The sequence below is a fragment of the Empidonax traillii genome, unplaced genomic scaffold (assembly GCF_003031625.1).
Source record: "Empidonax traillii isolate 1590-97213 ecotype Southwest subspecies unplaced genomic scaffold, ASM303162v1 scaffold139:size1643147, whole genome shotgun sequence".
In the NCBI taxonomy this organism is placed as follows: Eukaryota; Metazoa; Chordata; class Aves; order Passeriformes; family Tyrannidae; genus Empidonax; species Empidonax traillii.
Window position 1 is genome coordinate 796,521 of NW_020955332.1, and position 17,901 is coordinate 814,421.

At 34.6% G+C, this 17,901-nt stretch overlaps 1 protein-coding gene across 50 annotated transcripts in view; it reads right to left on the reverse strand.

Moving 5' to 3' along the window:
- The window catches only part of RIMS1 (regulating synaptic membrane exocytosis 1), a 319,154-nt gene that overhangs the window by 112,779 nt on the left and 188,474 nt on the right, over positions 1-17,901 (reverse strand). For 49 of the 50 annotated variants that reach the window (XM_027884132.1, XM_027884151.1, XM_027884129.1 and 46 more), the window contains 7 exons: positions 17,706-17,829; positions 11,307-11,353; positions 10,029-10,141; positions 9,560-9,690; positions 9,077-9,248; positions 8,792-8,948; positions 7,480-7,551 (listed from right to left, as the gene is read on the reverse strand). In XM_027884132.1, the coding sequence (XP_027739933.1) occupies positions 7,480-7,551; positions 8,792-8,948; positions 9,077-9,248; positions 9,560-9,690; positions 10,029-10,141; positions 11,307-11,353; positions 17,706-17,829 (816 nt within the window). The remainder of the gene's footprint in view (positions 1-7,479; positions 7,552-8,791; positions 8,949-9,076; positions 9,249-9,559; positions 9,691-10,028; positions 10,142-11,306; positions 11,354-17,705; positions 17,830-17,901) is intronic. The other variant, XM_027884133.1, reaches the window with a different exon arrangement.

The window sequence follows — 17,901 nt, forward strand, 5'->3', positions numbered from 1 at the left end:
CAGCTATTGTACATCCCAAGGTATCATGCAGGATAAACTACTAGCATTACCTTTAAATGTCTACATTTACAGAGACTGAAAAACTAAGATGTTTTTATTATGTACTGGAAGATGTGGAGGAGGGAACTGAAATAGTTTTCTGACTTGGGGAAGAGTACCCCAGGTACCCTGTAGTTCAAAAACTGCCATACAGTTTATATATATAGCTAGTTCATATACAGCAAATATTTGAAAGGAATCTAAACAATGTAGGTTTGCCTCATTTAAAAAAAGGAAAAAGCACACTTGCATAGGACAGCACAGACTCACACAGGACTGCTCATACAGAAAGCATCTTTCTGCCTCTGGTTTCAGTTAAATACAAAGATGTTCTCCTACTGAACTTGGTCAAAGCCACCTGCCTAAAAAAAAAACTAGTAGCATTTAGAGTATATTGTACAGAATATTGAATGTTGCAAACTTTGCAAATATTTTTTCGAAATATTATGAATAGACAGCAAAATTTCGCAGAGTTCATTTTTACATAGGACTGTCCTGATTTAAACTAGGGTGGGTTAATTTCTTCTCAGCAGCTGTTCCAGTGCTGTGTTTTGCATTAGGAATGAGAATGGTGTTGATAACACATTGATGTTTTGGTTTTTTCCTAAGTTGTGTTTTTCCTAAGTCAAGGACTTTATTTTCTTGTTTCATTGTCTGCCAGTGAGGAAGTACTCAAAAGAAACTGGGGCAGGTGACCTGAACTGACCAAAGGGATATCCCACACCATGGAATGTCATACCCAGTATATGAACTGAGGAGAGTTACCTGGAAAGGGAGCCAGGTTTGGGAAGTGGGGTCTGGCACTGGTCAGCCGGCAGTAACAATTGCATTTGGCATCACTTGTTTCTCCTTTTTTATTATCATTACTATTATTATTATTTACCATTATTACTGCATGTTATTTATTTTCAACTATTAAACTGTTCTTATCTCAACATAAAATTTTAGACTGATTCTACTCCCCATTCCAACGAGGTAGGGGGTAGAGAGGAGGGGTTGAAAGAGTGGCTGTGCAGTGTTTAATTTCAAGCTGGGCTTAAACCATGACAAGAATTTTTTAAAAAATCAGAAGAATGTTAATACATTTTAAATAATTGATATTGCTGTGCCTTTTTCCATGTAGTATGCCTTTCTGTACACTATGAATCCCATCCTAAAACAGACTATGAAGCTCAATCAGACAACAACTTTTAAAAGGTAATTCTTATCTTTCCAAGAGAGCCTAAGGAGATCTGCTCAGACTTCCCTTGCTCACTTCAAGATATTTAAATTACATTACAAGAATCCCTTGACAAAAAATCCCTTAATGATAGAAAAATTCATCCCTTAAGTCATCCCTTAATCACTTCAGAAATTCTTGTTTAGATTCCAAAAAAATCATTTTGCTCCTTCTCTGAATTTATCTAGCATTAATATTCCTGTAACATGTTATTTTGCTCAGTTAAAAAAAACAGCCTATATCAGAAATCATCCTTTCATAAAGGAAAAGACTATGAATTCATCACTCAGTTGCCAATTGGAAAAATTAAATAAGTTGTACATTTTATGGATCTGGTTACAGAGTTTAAAGTTTGAGGGGTTTATAATTTTTCATATAATTTGTATAATTCTTGTAGTTCTTCTCTGATCTTCTATCGAAATATTAAAGCCCTCTTTTAAAAGTGTGGCCCATATACAGAGTCTGTATTAGGCTTGATCATGTATTCAGTGAAATTTAATTGCTGTTTAGCTGAAAGTCTGAACCTTGATCATAAACATCAAGGAAGCAGTCACACCTCTTTCCCAAAATGTGCAACAGTCTACTGATGTATTCTAATGGCCTGTAGAAGCTCACAACATGCATGAAAGTATCTACTGAGGTTTATTAACCTTTTAACAAAAAAGGATGCTAATGTTTCATGGGTTTTGATGAATTTCAGAGTTCTCTAATGGACTTATAAAGAAACATGGGGATCACCCTGATCTCAGGACAAGGTTTGTGTGCAAATATTGAAGCAAAAAAGTGACTCTATCAGGACTTCAATAGAGATTCCCTCATCTCATGTACTAAGATTGCTGCAAAAAATGTCCGGGTTTTTTGTCAGAGGAAAAACGACTACCCATGACAAAAGCTGGATGTGTTCCCCTTCCCAAGATGCCTAAATGTAAGTTGTACATGCTAAAAGATATTTCATTTTCCAAACAAGCCTATGTTAGAGAAAATCCTGTCATCTCTATCAGAAGGAGAGTAGTTTACATTTGTTCAACGCTAAAATCAAAGAAATCTTAAACTTCTTTCCAAGCCTTAGGAGACTGTACTGAATTATATATAATTTAAATATAAAAAAATACATATAGATTTCAATTTAAAACATATTTCTAGAGTATTTCAAGTCTACTTAAAAAATTACACCTAGGATTATCCTGTGCACTTAAAAATGTGGTACAGCAAGATGATTTTATGCTATACACTCTTCACAGCCGAGCTATTTAGGGAACAATACCTTAAACTTCTGCAGTGTGTGTACACAAAGCTTACAGAACAGACAGAGCAACAGCAATTCATACTTATCCTAAGTATTAGCTCAAGTATTGCCAGGTTGGTCAAATCGCACCCGTACTTTCACAGTGACCATGACAGTGACAGCAACAGTAACATTTCCTGATATCCTCAGATATAAAAGCTCTGTGCTCTTCAGGGTGAGCAGAGAAAAATTTTGCATGGACCAGCATGACAGCAGCAATCAAGCTTATGGTAGTTTATGCAGAAGAAGTTTCTCAGTTGCTCATGGGAAACTGTCAGGTGTGAAACGAATACAGGATGGATGATGAAAATGGTTCTAGCAAATGTTTGATAGCATAATTATTTTAGTTTTCTTAAAGACAAAACAGACATCAACAAGGTATTGTGTTAATGTCACCCTGCTGCTAAAGGAGGCAGGTAAATATAATCCAGCCATTTATACAGGTTACAAATGATAGAAAATAAACTATTCTGAAGACTTATCCATAATACAAGCAAGATACCTTATCAGAAATACCCCTTGGGATACTGCCAGCTGGATATCAGCTTTTTTCATTTTAATTAAGAAAGCTACTAAAGTTTTGGTTAAACAGATAGGCTGCAAAACATGTTTGGGTTTTATTAAATCCTTTATTGACCCTTCTGGAGTATTGGGCTGCTCAGTGTAATACAGGCACAGAGTGACTGGTGTAAGACCAGCTCAGGATCACAAAGATGCTTCAAGAACTTGAGCATCTCTCATATAAGAAGAGGCTGAGAGATTTAAAATAATATTTTCTTTTTACATGTAAGTAGAGGTTAGCATACCACAAAAACCCATCAAAATCACTTTTGTTAAAGCAGAACTTCAAATTAAAGTTACTCTTAGCTATTGATATAAACTCCTTTTATAAACAGTTCTATGAGCTGGTTAAAAAAATGATATGTATATCACTGCAAGATACTAATAATAAATGAGGATAGTACAATTACATGAAAGATAAGATATATTTGTGATTAAGACAAGGGGAAAATACTTTTCTTCAAATATCCTAGAAGTTACCAAAGTGCTGCTATTTTTGATATAGCATTCTTTACTTCCATTGACAAGCAATGGTTCTTTGCAGCTGCTGAAACCTCTAGAAAAATAGTTTTCTTTGCTATTATTAAATTCTAATACTGCATTTACTTTAGCAATTCATAAAATATTTGAAATTATTGTTTTAAGAATTTCCAATATTAGTTAAACAGGCCAAAATATTTTTATCATTAATTTCTTTAGTTTTCCTGGAGATGAAGTGAAATTTTGGAGTTATGTGTTAGTTTTTTAGAAAATGAGCAACAACCTTTGTGAAAATCTTGAGAAATTAAGGGGCAACATGACTTTATTCTTTTCTCAATATTTCAGAAAAAAGTATAAATTAACAACTTTAAGGCAGATTCTGCCTGACTAACCTGATCTCCTTGTATGACAAGGTCACTCTCTTAGTGGATGAGGACAAGGCTGTGGATTTCATCTACCTAGAGTTTGGTAAAGCCTTTGGCACTGTTTCCCACAGGATTCTCCCACAGAAACTGGCAGCTCATGACTTGGACATCTGCACTGTTCATTGAGCAAAAAATTGTCTGGAAGGCGGGCCTCAGAGCATGGTGGTGAATGGAGCTACATTCAGCTGGTGGACGGCCACCAGTGGGGTTCCCCAAGGCTTAGTGTTGGGGTCAGCCCTGTTTTATGGCTTTATTAATGATCTAGACAAGGTGACTGAGTGCACTCTCAGTCAGTTTGCAGATAACACCAAGTTGGGTGAGAGTGTTGATTCCTGGAGGACAGGCTGGATCCATGGGCCAACACCAACAGTATGAGATTGCACAAGGCCAAGTGCACCTGGGTCACAACAGCCCCATGAAGCACTACAGGTGTGGGGCAAAGTGGCTGGAAAGCAGCCCAGCAGAAAAGGACCTGGGGGTCTGGTCGATAGCCAGTTTAACATGTGCCAACAGTGTGCCCAGCTGGCCAAGAAGGCCAAAGGCATCCTGGGCCGTATCAGAAATAGTGTAGCCAGCACGACCAGGGCAGTGACTGTCTGCCTGTACTCAGCACTGGTGAAAGCAGCACCTCAAATCTTCTCTTCAGTTTTAGGCCCCTCAGTACAAGATAGTGAGGTGCTAGAGTGTGTCCAGAGAAGGGCAACAAAGCTGATGAAGGGTCTAGAAAGTAAGTCCTATGAAGAGCAGCTGAGGGAGCCAGGAATGTTTAGCCTGGAGACAAGGTTCAGGGGGACCTTATTGCTTTCTACAGCTACCCAAAAGGAGGTTGTGTTGAGGTGAGGACTGGCCTCTTCTCACAGGTAACAAGTGACAGCATAAGAGGGAATGGCCTCAAATTATGCTAGGGAAGGTTTAGACTAGATATTAGGAAAAAGTTTCCCCTGAAAGGGTTGTTGAGCACTGGAACAGGCTTCTCAGGGAAGTGGTGGATCACTATCCCAGGAACTCTTCAAAGATCATGTGGATATGTCACTGAGGGCATGGTTTAGTGGTGAACACAGAGGTGCTGGGTTAACAGTTGGACTTCAAGGTCTTAAAGGCCTTTTCCAATTTTAATGTTTCTAACATTCTGTGCATATACCTTTAATAAAGACAGAGTTTATTCATTATATATATAAGCACAATGGTGGGTGACATTTACAAAAAAGTGGTAAAGGAAGGAAAAGGGAAATATTTAAAGGGAAATATTTTCTTTCATGTCACATTTTTTAAACTCAGATTTGATATCTGTACTTCTGTTGAGAAGGAACATCTTAATCTTACACTAATCTAGTTGAGGCCAATAGAGGCTATGCCAAAATGGTGTGTCACCATACTAAAATGTGAATATTCACTCCTCCTTCCCACATGCATACCTTGCAAGAGGATGCATGGGAAATCTGAACCAGACAAGAGCTGGGTTGCAGACTGGTGAGGACCATGGCTTTGAAGGGCAGTAGAAAAGCAGGGGTAAAGGCCCTGCAACACGACAAGGAACTTGCATGGAACTTTGTTTTAACAGACTGTTAAATGGAGAAGATACTGTACTACTCATTCAGTGCAAATGAAGGTAGCAGTCCAAAGTCCTGATGATTTAGTAGTGTGATAAAAAAGGAAGATTGGACGGAGAGTAGAAATGCATATATAAACTTGATCTCCAGTCACTTTTGTGAATCTATGCCTAAGAGTTTCAAGCAATTCAATAGACAGTGGGACCAGCAACCTTTTTTAGGTCTTAACGCAAAAACACATTTACATATGCAACCTTGGCTGTTGTATATTTGTGGCTGATGACTCAAATTTTCTTTACCCCTGTGTGCCTAAAGTTTAACATCCTTTTAAGAATTCAAGGTGGACTGGCAAACAAAATTCCCACAATCCTATCTGTATCCACTTCACATAGGAATCACAAACAGATGAACTCCACTTACAATTGCTGAAAAAATGTATTCATTAAACTCAAAATGGACAAACTTGTTCTTGTTCAGCTCAACTAATAGAATGTTTCTGATTAGGTGGACTTCAGAAGGAGCTTCCTCACTAGACCCTTCGATTTTCAGTTTGGAGACTCTCAGCAAACTGTAAATCCAATTCTAAAGATTAAATCTTTCAGTAAGGATCAGTTACTCAAGCACTGACCCAATATATTGAACAGAGTCCAATATATTCAGCTGAACAATTTTGAATGTTTCCTGTCAAATGGAAAATTATTTCTTTCAAACGGATCTACTGAAGGACTGGCAGGTGAAAAAACACCCCTGTTCTTAATACACTAAAACCTTAAACATAAGTAAGTCTACAAAGATATGCCATAGATAGACTACATTGTTAACTACAGGAAAAAAAAAAAAAGAAAGGAAAAGAAGGAAAAATATTAAGAACCTATCATTTATTTTCATTTTAAGTGTTCACTCTGCTGATGCAAAAATATCAAAACAAATATCATAACTAGACATACATGAAAAATTTCTCTCTTAGCAACTCAGGTGCTAAGTGTATAAAATTAATGAAAGAACCCAATCAGCAGCAAAGGAAGGAGAATTTGGCTCAGTAAACATCAAAATGATATTGCATTAAAAAATATGTGATATATTTGTCTGGTTATATAATGGATAAATAAATTGTGATATTATTTTAAACACAGAAAAAGAGTTTTCCAAATCCCACCATGATTTAATTCAGTGATTTTCATCAAGAAATCCACAGAAACTGATTTACTACTGGCAATGAAATAGTGACTCTTCAGTCAGCTTGGGACAATTGGGAAACATATTTATCTGACATGTGGCAACAGCCAAATAGAACTAGAAAAATGTGGTATCCAAGATAATCCTCAAGATTTTCAGTATGTAAGGAATGTTGAATTAAAAGTCAAACCATGACAGTCTCTAAAGGAATATATTTATGAACATTTAGGGTAATGATAGTTCATGAAGGCTTATGAAAACTATAAAAGATATAGCCATGCTACATGCATCTTAATCTACAGCCATGCATTATCAATAAAGTCCACAAGAGACTACATTATATCTAATTTTCAAGCAAAAAATAAAATAACAAAATATGCTTTCAATAAACACTGAAATATTAATTCTTATTTTAAAATGAGCAGGGTTTTAAAATTTAATTTATATTTTAAATAATGCTTGGAGCATTATGCAGTAAAAAATTAAACAATTTGGATGAACCAGTGGTTCACATATGAAGCATGACATGTAAAAGAAATATAAATGAATGAATAGTAGAATCTTTTAATTCCCCACGATTTAGGTCAGGTACCATGGAATAATCAGGAAAACTGTTTCTTTTCACTATGCACTCTCAGAAACCAGTATCCTCAATATTCCAAAATGTGGTAAAGAAACAAAAACAAACAAGCAAAAAAGAAGAAGAATAAGAAGAAAGCAGGACCATGCTCTTCACCCACGCACCTGGAGGAACAACTCCAATACCATCATCAACATCATAATCTGAGATGTCACTATCACTGATTGGCCGAGATCCTGCACAACAGTAAGGTAAACAAATACCTGAACATCTGGTCGTGTAATAAAATGTAAGAATATGTTCATTTAACATTTTACTGAAACTAAAAAGATGATTTTAAGTCAAAACAATAGAGAAGGAGAACTAAACTGCAGTGACTAATTGACATTTCACAAGACAGCTGTGCCAATCTAACATCTTACAGCTGCTGCAGCCTCCTTTCCCTTTATCTTTCCCTCAAGTCCTCAGTAATCCTCTACTAGGATAGTTTATCTCACTAAGCCTGCAGAAAGCGAAACCCAAATAAAGGAAAAAAATCTCTTTTGTGCTATTTCTGTGAATAAGCTGAATCAGCTTGTTGAACAGGAAGGGAGATGAGGCAGCATATGGTGAGAGAGGGGAAGCGGAAACAGCACTGCCAGCTTTTAGAGAAGCTCAAATATATCATGAAAACTAACCTTTAATTTGCTCTGTCTATACATATCCTCTGTTTGGACATGTATGCAGCAATTATAGGAGTATGATATATTTATAATTCATTCCTGAGTGTGCACCGGTTTCCTACATATTGGCTGGAGTGACTGACTTCCAGGTTTCAGAAAAATCAGAAAATAGCTTGGAAATGTATTTCAAAATAATCCCCTACACCCTTCATATATCTAAATAAATCTTAAATTAATTTAAATTGACAGAGAAACTACAATATTCATATATTTCAATACATTCTTTCTTTTAACATGCCTCATACAAACCTGAAATCAGACTCATGAAAACAACTGTACTTCCCAAATACATGCATACAATTTCTCTTTGTTGCCACAGTACACTTCTTGTCTGATTATATAATGACCATACTGGAGGCTGAGACTAACTTTATGCAAAAAGTGGTTTTAAGCCCCTTAAGTCTTTAAGGACTTCCTTGTTTCAAAAGAAAATGCTTTTAATTATTAAAAAAAGTATTCCATAATTATGATCTTTCTATTTAAAAGGAACTTTATGCAAAAAAAATCTCTGAAGAATTTTCTTCTGCCATTGAAAACTAAATCAATTGCAGCAGTTTTCACCTATGTGAAAGCTATACATCGCAGGCATAAGGCTGGCATGTAATGTTGTAATTTACATCTCCTTTCTGCCACACATTTTAATTAATTTTAAAGACTATGATATAGTATTTTTATCCTGTATAAGGAATTTAAATACCCTTATACCATATACAGCATTTAAAATTTAAAAGAGTTTAATGGAATTTGGACCTACTTTGTAATTTTTTGCTAGTGCTTTCTCCACCATGAACATGTCTTCTTGGCATGAAAGGTGATGGCTGAGGCAGAGGTAGTGAAGATTCATCATGTGTCTGTAGCTTATACCAATGTGGTTCATCATCTAAAAGTGCTGTCTCCAGCTCTATAAGAATCTAGCATAAAAATCACCAGGTTTTAATTTTACTTCTTGAAGGCACACACAGAAACACATATAAAATATATATATGCATATGTATTCAAAACCAAATGAACTCAAAAGAAATATGATTGTATGTATCACCTCTCCAAGAAATTCACTCTCTTCTTCTTGTACTCTGGGCTGATCCCATACGGTTATTTCAAGCATTCGTTCTCTAAAATCTCTACGATGTACGTGTGAGTAGAGAAAAGTTTGGTTCCATTTTGGCTCTAGACTTTTCTTTACTGTTTTGGTCCTTCTTTTACTCTTATCACTGAAATGTAAATAGTGATTGTAAATTGTTTGTAGAGATAAATCACAAAATGCCATCTACTCATCAGCACTCAACTGTGTTCATTCTTTCTGTCTGACAATGCCTAAATGAAAAAAGTATTTGCTGTGCAGTGAATCACATTCATACAAAAGTCCACAAAGTTAATTTGATACTGAATTGCATGATTGAAGTGCAATTTTTTGTTATAAATTATCTAGATGTAAGATATTGTAAAAAAGGAGTTCTTTATTAAAAGTTAATTCAATACATGGTAAATTACAACATAATTTTCTAAACTGAAATACTACTACCTTCTGTCTGGAAGAAAATACATTTTTACATAGGGATTTCTGGGGCGTCCATCTACTCTTGGTGGCAAATCTGTTGCTTGCAGAACGTTTACTATTAACTGATGTCCCACTTTGTCATACCAGAGTTTAACCTAGAAAAATCAAGTTAAGATTACTGAGCAGGTACAGAAAAGTCACACTTTTCAATGCAGGGGCCCCAAGATGCCAAGTTACAAGGCACTTTTATGGGCTCCTCTCAAGGTAAATTCCTGTGCTCTTCAGGTATTAAGACAATTCCTTACTTCCACTGTGACTACAGTAATGGCTTGTGAGTGCATAGAGAGGGTGTTAAAAAACATTTGAAAGATGTTAGTCTTTATCAATAACAGACATTTCTCTTAACCTCCCAAAAGACCTTGTGAATGTGCAGGGCTGAGGACCAGCACTTCATAAATTTCAATTAACAACTCAAGAAACAAAATATGCTTACAGACAGCTGGCCTGGTAGGACTTGTGGTGCATCCCGTAGGGCTCCAGGGCTGGTTGGAGATATAACTGAAATAGAAGGCCTTTCCATCTTCTGAGATTCAAAAGAACTCGAACCTAAAACCAAGTGAGAAACAAATGAAGTTACCATTCAAAACTTTGAAGGGAATTTGGATAACTTATGAATTGCTCTTCTTTGAATTGTATAAAGTTTATACTTATACACACTATAACTGGATTAATACACGGAAAGGTTTTAAACTGATGTAGACAGGACGGTGAAAAGACTGCCTGCTTACCCTTCTCTCAGATTAAACCTGTCATTTTTAGCTTTATTTGAAGTAACATATAAAAAAGTGCTCCTCATATATCACTGACAAACCATAGCAAGTGTTTTAAATAAAATATTGCTCTCTGATAGAATTATACATCTTCCTTCCCAGCTAAACTATTCTGAACATATTATCTCAAATCTTTGATGAATAAACCATATCTGTTCTATGGTTTATACTTCTGGTAGCCTCTGAAATTTTAATAGGAAGCTATGCAGTACATACATCTGGCACGCAGGGTGTTCCAGCCAGTGCTGAATATTATCACTTCTCCACCAGTGAAACAGAGCCCTCACTAATGATATGAGCTTGTGACAAGTGTATCAGCACTCCTTGACCGCACGAGACCCTGTCCCAGGGAGCGTTTCTGGTTGCATCTCAGAAAAGGCTCAGATAAGAAGGGCCATGGCCCTTACATATTCTAGCTGACTGTATTCAAATGGCACTGCTGAAAAGAACGCCCTTCTTTTGAAGTATGACACAAAAAGTTCACCTAAACAACACTTAGCTAGTGTTAAGAAAAAGAGAAACAAAAATACTGGGCTTATGCTGAATGGTGCAGGAGGTGAAATCCCAAAACCATTTGTAGCTTTGGCAATCTCTTATGCCTGTTTTCTATCTTTTGTTAGGGTAAGTAAATGACTGTTTGGGGCCACAGAATATCTGCAAGCATGGTACTAACAACACAAGATACAGAAGAAAATAAGGAAATTATGCTAACATTTGAAATCTGTATAGCTTTATTAAAATCTGTATTGCTTCATATTTAACACAAAAGACCAAAACCCACTGAATTTTGTCACACAAAAATCTCAGTGCTAATGTGATTTCTAGTGGTTATCTTTCAAACAAATTCATAGAATTTCAAGAAAATCAAGAAAATTTATAGCTGAAACTACTGTGCTAGGTACATTATCATGCTTAGAAGAAGGAACAAGGAGGGTACTTACTAGACTCTAATGGGGGGTGAGAAGTCTCAGGAATCCGTGGAATATCACTACAATGTGAATACATAGTAATTAGAAACAACACAGATGAACTTCAGCTGTGACAAATGCATTTCTGGGACAGTTTTAGGATGTGTTTCTGTTCTAATGAGTTACAAGGCAAGAAAGAGGAAATATTTACAAACATACTTTCCACTAGCACTCACAAAAATCTTACTAATGCAAACTACTTCTTTTAGATTAGGGAACTATCAGATGTACCAATATGAGCACTGCAATGTTAATACTGTGGATGGATTACACCATACTTTTACAACTAGAATAAAGTAAGAGAACTTTTAGGAAGAGAAAGGTGGTAAAGGAAATACAGCTATGAATGTTCAACTATTTTTTGGAGGAACAAAAATCAAAAAATAAGACAAAGATTAACTCACTAGTAATTTTTATATAAACGTCTCAAGGAATTCAGAGAATGAAACTGATGAAAATTTCTTAAAATAATAAAAAAGAAAAAAAAACATTAGCAATGGTAGACAAAGAGGATAATAATGCATTTTTCCAAAAGACTAAAAACAAAAAAAATCAAACCATTTTACAACTAGGTATGGACATTTTTCAACATACACATAGCCAGCACATACACAGGTATAAGCAAAATCAAACTGGTCAAGGGCACAAATAATTTTGCCATCAACAAATTTACTATTCCATCCAAATCTAGATGATGCTATCTCCTGGTTATCTTCTCTTCTTAGACATCACTGAAAATGCATTGCAAGACCAAGAAACAACTGCTATTGTACAAATCTTAGCAAACCAGATGAGCAAGAAAATGGAAACAAGTCTCTTCTGTGAATTACTTCAAAATATTTTCATCCAAACAAAATAATCCAAATCGGAACTACAATAACATTTCTGAAGAAGATTTACAAGATTTTTTAACTCTATAGTTGAGCATTTTAAAGGTATTCAGGCATTTTTCTGTTCAGTGAAACACTATCTTACTGACTTGGAAGTCATTAAAATTAAGACTCCTAGGCATACAAAAGTCACTTATGAAAAAGAAACAGACACTTGTATCAGAAAAGGAATGTAGCAGTGCCCAATCAGTTAGTCTTAAATTCACTTTTCATGTCCTGCATTTTAAACTCATGGTGCCTGTGTTTTAAAGTAGACTATTTCAGCTCTGAGTTAATGTCTCACATTAGCTTACATCTCACATCTCTAAACAAGAATGCGCTTCTCCTTGTCTTGACTTTGTAGAGACAAGGGTAATGTGGTTTCCTCAAACTCGTGGAAATATAACTGAATTAGTCATTCTGGACATGGCACAGCACTGCTTTACAAACATATGAACAGATTAATGACCTGATGCACAGTAGTGCTCCTAAGCAGACTTCTTCCTCGTAACATTTTCTCTCCTTGCAGAGGGGAATTTCAAGGCCTTTTTTCACCAGCCCGAAATATTTACTCACCATATTTAAACAGATTTTTCTGTTCAATACAGTGCTAAGTTTGTAATGCTTTCTTGTGCTAGAATATGAACGCTTGTCTGCAGTACAGCACTGGCAAATGACAAAAGTAATCATATCTTTCCTAATACTTTACTCATCAGAAATAATTGAAAATGCAATTTTAAAAATTAATTTTTCTAAACTCCTTATTTCCTTGACAGAAAAAATATAAGCTAGAACATAAATTTCAATTCCAGACAAATTACATGGTTTTCAACAGAAATGTTATCTGAAATCTCTAAAACTTAATAGTATAATGGACAGGTTTTTAAAAATATATATACACATAATTTATATCTAAAAAGACATAGTATTTAGAAATATATTTGTATAGAGAGATGTATATTATGCACGTGCATGTGGGTGTATATATATACAAATTATTGCCAGAAATCTCTTCCTTAATATATTTATCTTGTTAAAGTACAGCTTCACAGTGCAAGGCACAAAAATAATAAAAAAAAAAAAGATAAGGAAAGAAAGTATGAAGTATAGCACTGATCCCCAAAGTTGTGTCAGAGCATTCTAACAAGCTCAGTAACAGTTCTGCTTTCTGCTGTTGATTTCAAAATGTACTGAAGTAGACCTATCCTTTTCTCTATATGTGAATTTCTTATAATTTCAATAATCCAGTTTACATAATAATTTCTTAAATATTAGATGCACAAAAGAAAGGTAACTTGAGTACTAGACTATCAAATATGTGAGTGGTATTTTTTTTTAATGTTAGCATTTTAATTAAAGAATGAAAATTCTAAAAGGAAACTATAACCTAAAACTTTTTATGTAAGAAAATTAGTTTTATCTAGCCTGCTTTTAATTTTGGATTGCAGAAAATATTCTGACACTATGATTTACAAAAAAGCTCTTCAGAAGAAGAACTAGCTCATGATTTAAAATATTCAAAACTAGACTAGTCAAAGAAAATTATAAAAACAAAGTGAAAAGTTCCACAACTGTAATTTCACTCCCCTCTTGGAGCAATATGAATGTGAGAAAAGTAGTGTGAGACACACATCGAGTAGAGAGCTGCCAACATCAAACTTTGTCTTTCTATCTCTACCATGGAAGGCAAAGGTACTTTGTGGTCTTATGTGATATTACATGTTATTATCTTATGTCTGATCCTTCCAAGCCTCAATGAATACATAAATTACACTAACCTATACCTCAGGTTGAAACTACTCTATGCAGATATATGGTTTGTGAGGATCACTATTTTGTAAAACACAGGAACAGCTATAATTTTTCTGACTGACATAGCCAAGAGGTTGAAGGCAAACCTAATTCAAACGTGGTTGTAACCCACACTTTTTCAGGTTGCTCTAGGAACAGACGTATTATCTGCTACACCCTAGAGAGTTTTAAAGAGTTTCTGAGTACCTTTCCCTGATGCTCACTCTGCTATTTCCAAAACCATTCCTTCCCATCAGAACCTGTAGATCAATCTGCAATTTGCACTAATTGCAACATTTGAGAAGCTCTCTGGAGTTCAGTACTGCCTAGTTTATGATGGAGGTTCAACCCCCTTGCAGGGACCTAAAGTGTAGTAATGGCGCCCACACAGATGAGCTGAATCACATCAGAAAAACAACCGTTTCAGCAGTTTTGGAAATCCAAGCAAAGATAGATAGAATCTGACAAAGAAAATGAAGACAAATGAAAAAAACATTTGTTTTACCTGTACTATCCCATAGAGATCACCCAAGCACACAAGAGATGGTGAGTTAGTTACCATGCCACGTTTCTTCTCCAGAAAGCATACTGCCAGAGGATTTTCTATGCTGTCCTACGTTAACCACCTCTCACATTGTATGCATATTCATAGGTAATTCATCCCCTCATATTTAGATAGCCAACCCATTAATTCTACTTTTTATAGGTTTCTTATCTACCTTGTGTTGCAGTCATTAGCACTAGCACCAATTAGCTTCTATGCAGTTTCCATGGTACTATTGTGGTTACACTGTTTATTGTTGTTATGCCTTCATCTGCTAATAGTGTTACATGCTTCACATTTTTCTCTAATAAACATCCTACAATTATCCATTACTCAAAATTACATTTGCTGGTAGACACAGAAATCCAAATTTACAGGACTGAGCAAATTGTTTGGACAGCAATTTTGTAACTGGCAGTCTAATTTGCGGGCAGTCTAATTTGTGGGCTTACAGTCCGTCCATTACTCACTTAAGACAAACTGTGTTATATTTGGGCTTTTTAGACCTAATATGCTAGGAATTTTTAAATCAAGACCATTAACTGTTCTGCTACATTATTTGCATTATTAATACTGAGAGATGAAAACACTTAAATTATGCAGACAAAATAACATTTTTGAGCCTTTCGGGAAGCTATTTCCTCACAGGAATTTAAGCTGTAATGGATTATCATTCCATGCTGTATAAAGCAACTTCAATTTTGCTGAATAAGTACCTAAAGTAGCCACCAAAACTCGATATACCAAATTTGCTGGATGGGATGAAATAAAATTCCCTGTCATGAGCTTGAAACAATTACATAGTTTGGAAAACAAGACAAGGCGAAGGTAGGGAGAAAATCAATGTAATCTGTTAATGCAAGAAAACTATTTCCCATTATACAACACAATTTACTTAGATTATTAAACAAAAACAAGCAAAAAACCCCACAAAAACAAAACCAAACCCAAAACTAACAAAACAAAAAACAACCAAAACACCTGTGCATTACGCTCTTTCTTTTTGTTTACTAATATCAGGATTTCCTTTGTTGTATGTCTGAAATTTTTGGTTCTTTTAAGATGACAGACTGGTAAATCCCAGTCTGATACAAAACAACAAGGTTTTGACTCATTACCACTGGAAAAAAAAGAGCTACCTGTCAATTTCAAAGTTATATGTTGTAGTCACTTTGGGGTATTCATTTGTTCTTCTCAATAAAAAAACCCAAAACAACACAACCACCAAGCAGAAGAAAAAAAAAATTGAGACACAGCTTTACATGAATAGTGTTATATTACGTAAAATAATCCATTCCAAGACTCCATTTATCTCAAAATAAAAGCACAATCTGATGTGCTCGATTTTTGCCTATATATGGAAAAAATATGCATGTGTCATCCAAAGCAAAACTTTACATTTTATTGGTACTATTTCTGGGTGCATTTTTTAAGTGTAAATTCCACTGCTCATATTCAGGAACGTTCTGGAATGAGGTCCCCTTGTACTTCATTTTTCAAAATTATTAGATTTATCAAATTTGTAAACTAAAATAATTCAATTGGCTTAATACTGAAATATTAAAAAAAGTTTTAATACTTAAAATTTAAGGACACATAATATTTGTAATTATATTGATCAAATTATTTAAAATACTAATCTAGCACTTTGCTTTTACATCAGTTGTACAAATCATTTTCCAGGTTTTCTTCCACTGAGACATGGAATTAAGTAATGTCCAGTACCAACATATCTTTTTTGATAATTTGATTATAAACACTCAACTTCAAATATTCTCTTAAGGCATTTTATTTTAAATTACAAAAATGTAGGACTGAATTTGCAATTTTCAGTCTAAAATGCAAAATAAGGTTTCTATTTCCCCACAGTGTCCATCTGGACGGTAATTTTAGCCTTTAACAGCCACTATTATTGCATCAAGCTTTTGTTTTCCATTAGAAGGCCAAACTGATAGGTGGAATTACCAACGAATGTTAATTTTATTTAAGCACTTTTAAAAGTCATTGCCATCAAAAAGGCAGAATTTATTTGCACAATATAGCTACAACCGCACAGTATAGACAAAATCAAAAATTAAAATGTAAAAGAAGAATGGTTTTGTCAGAAAGAAAACTAATATTTTTTTGTTTCTAAAGCTGAAAACATATCATTTGAGACACGCAAAAATTATAATTAGGATGAATTATGGCAATTTCAAAATAAAATAATCACATGCAAGGAGGAAACAGTTTATCATCTACCTATAGGGCAGTGTTATTTAGAGATATACAGTGAGTGCACATGAAATCTGAGGTGACAAACTATAGGAAGGTTTAAATTGTTTTAATTTAATTTTTTTTTTAACTAGCCAAGATTCACTTTTTATTGTTAATCACATGACTCTGTTCTGCAATATAAACGTGAATTTAAAATATGTGATTCACATTCAGTCCAGTAAGACAGCTCAAAACATTCTTGATATCAATAAAACAACTATGACAATTGCAGGGCCAGCCCCAGTAATCTTAGCAATTCAAACAGATTTTATTTTCTTTCTAAGCTCTATTTGGGAAACCAATAATATAAGAATTGTTATGAACCTTGATTCATAACAAATGAAAATAAAGCTTATAAACATAAAATGTTAATGCTAATTTTTGATGAAACTTTTTGTTTCCACTTTGATGACAATCATTTAAGGGTAAATACAGTCTTTTCTATTTAGTGCTATGTTTTCTTTTTTTTATCTCTTTAAAGAAGGCTTGTTTAAAATCCTATAGCATTGACTTCTTAGGATCCTGAAATGCTTCCCTATAACTCATGAAGATTTCTATAAGTTATTCTGATACAGTGAAACTGAAAGCCTGAAAACCACACTGAAAAGCACAGGCGTACTTAACGCACCAATTTTCCTTTGCCACCTGCCAAACATCCTCATAGTCCTTTGACCATACAGAGAACAACATTTATAATTATATATATATATATATATATATACCTTTGTCACTGCAAAGATCCAAGATTGTAAATGGTATTAAAGAAAATGGAATATACTGAATGTCAGTAATAGAAAGTGAATCATATTCCATTATTAAGCAATAAAAAATAATGAAGTCACAAATAATCCCTTTAGAAGACACATTAGCAGAAGCAATAACTGTGCTTAAGAAGCAAGTCTTTAGCCTTACCCAATAGGCCTTGAAACAATAATTTCAACTTGAGGTTCTGATTTTGATTCTAAAATAATGTTGTAAACTTCTTCATTTGTAGCTCCAGGCAACGGTTTACCATTCCATTCTAGAACTTCGTCCCCTTGAATTTAAAGAGAAGTTTATCTCACTTTCATATTCCTTTACAAAGAATGAAATTTATATAAGCAAGTAA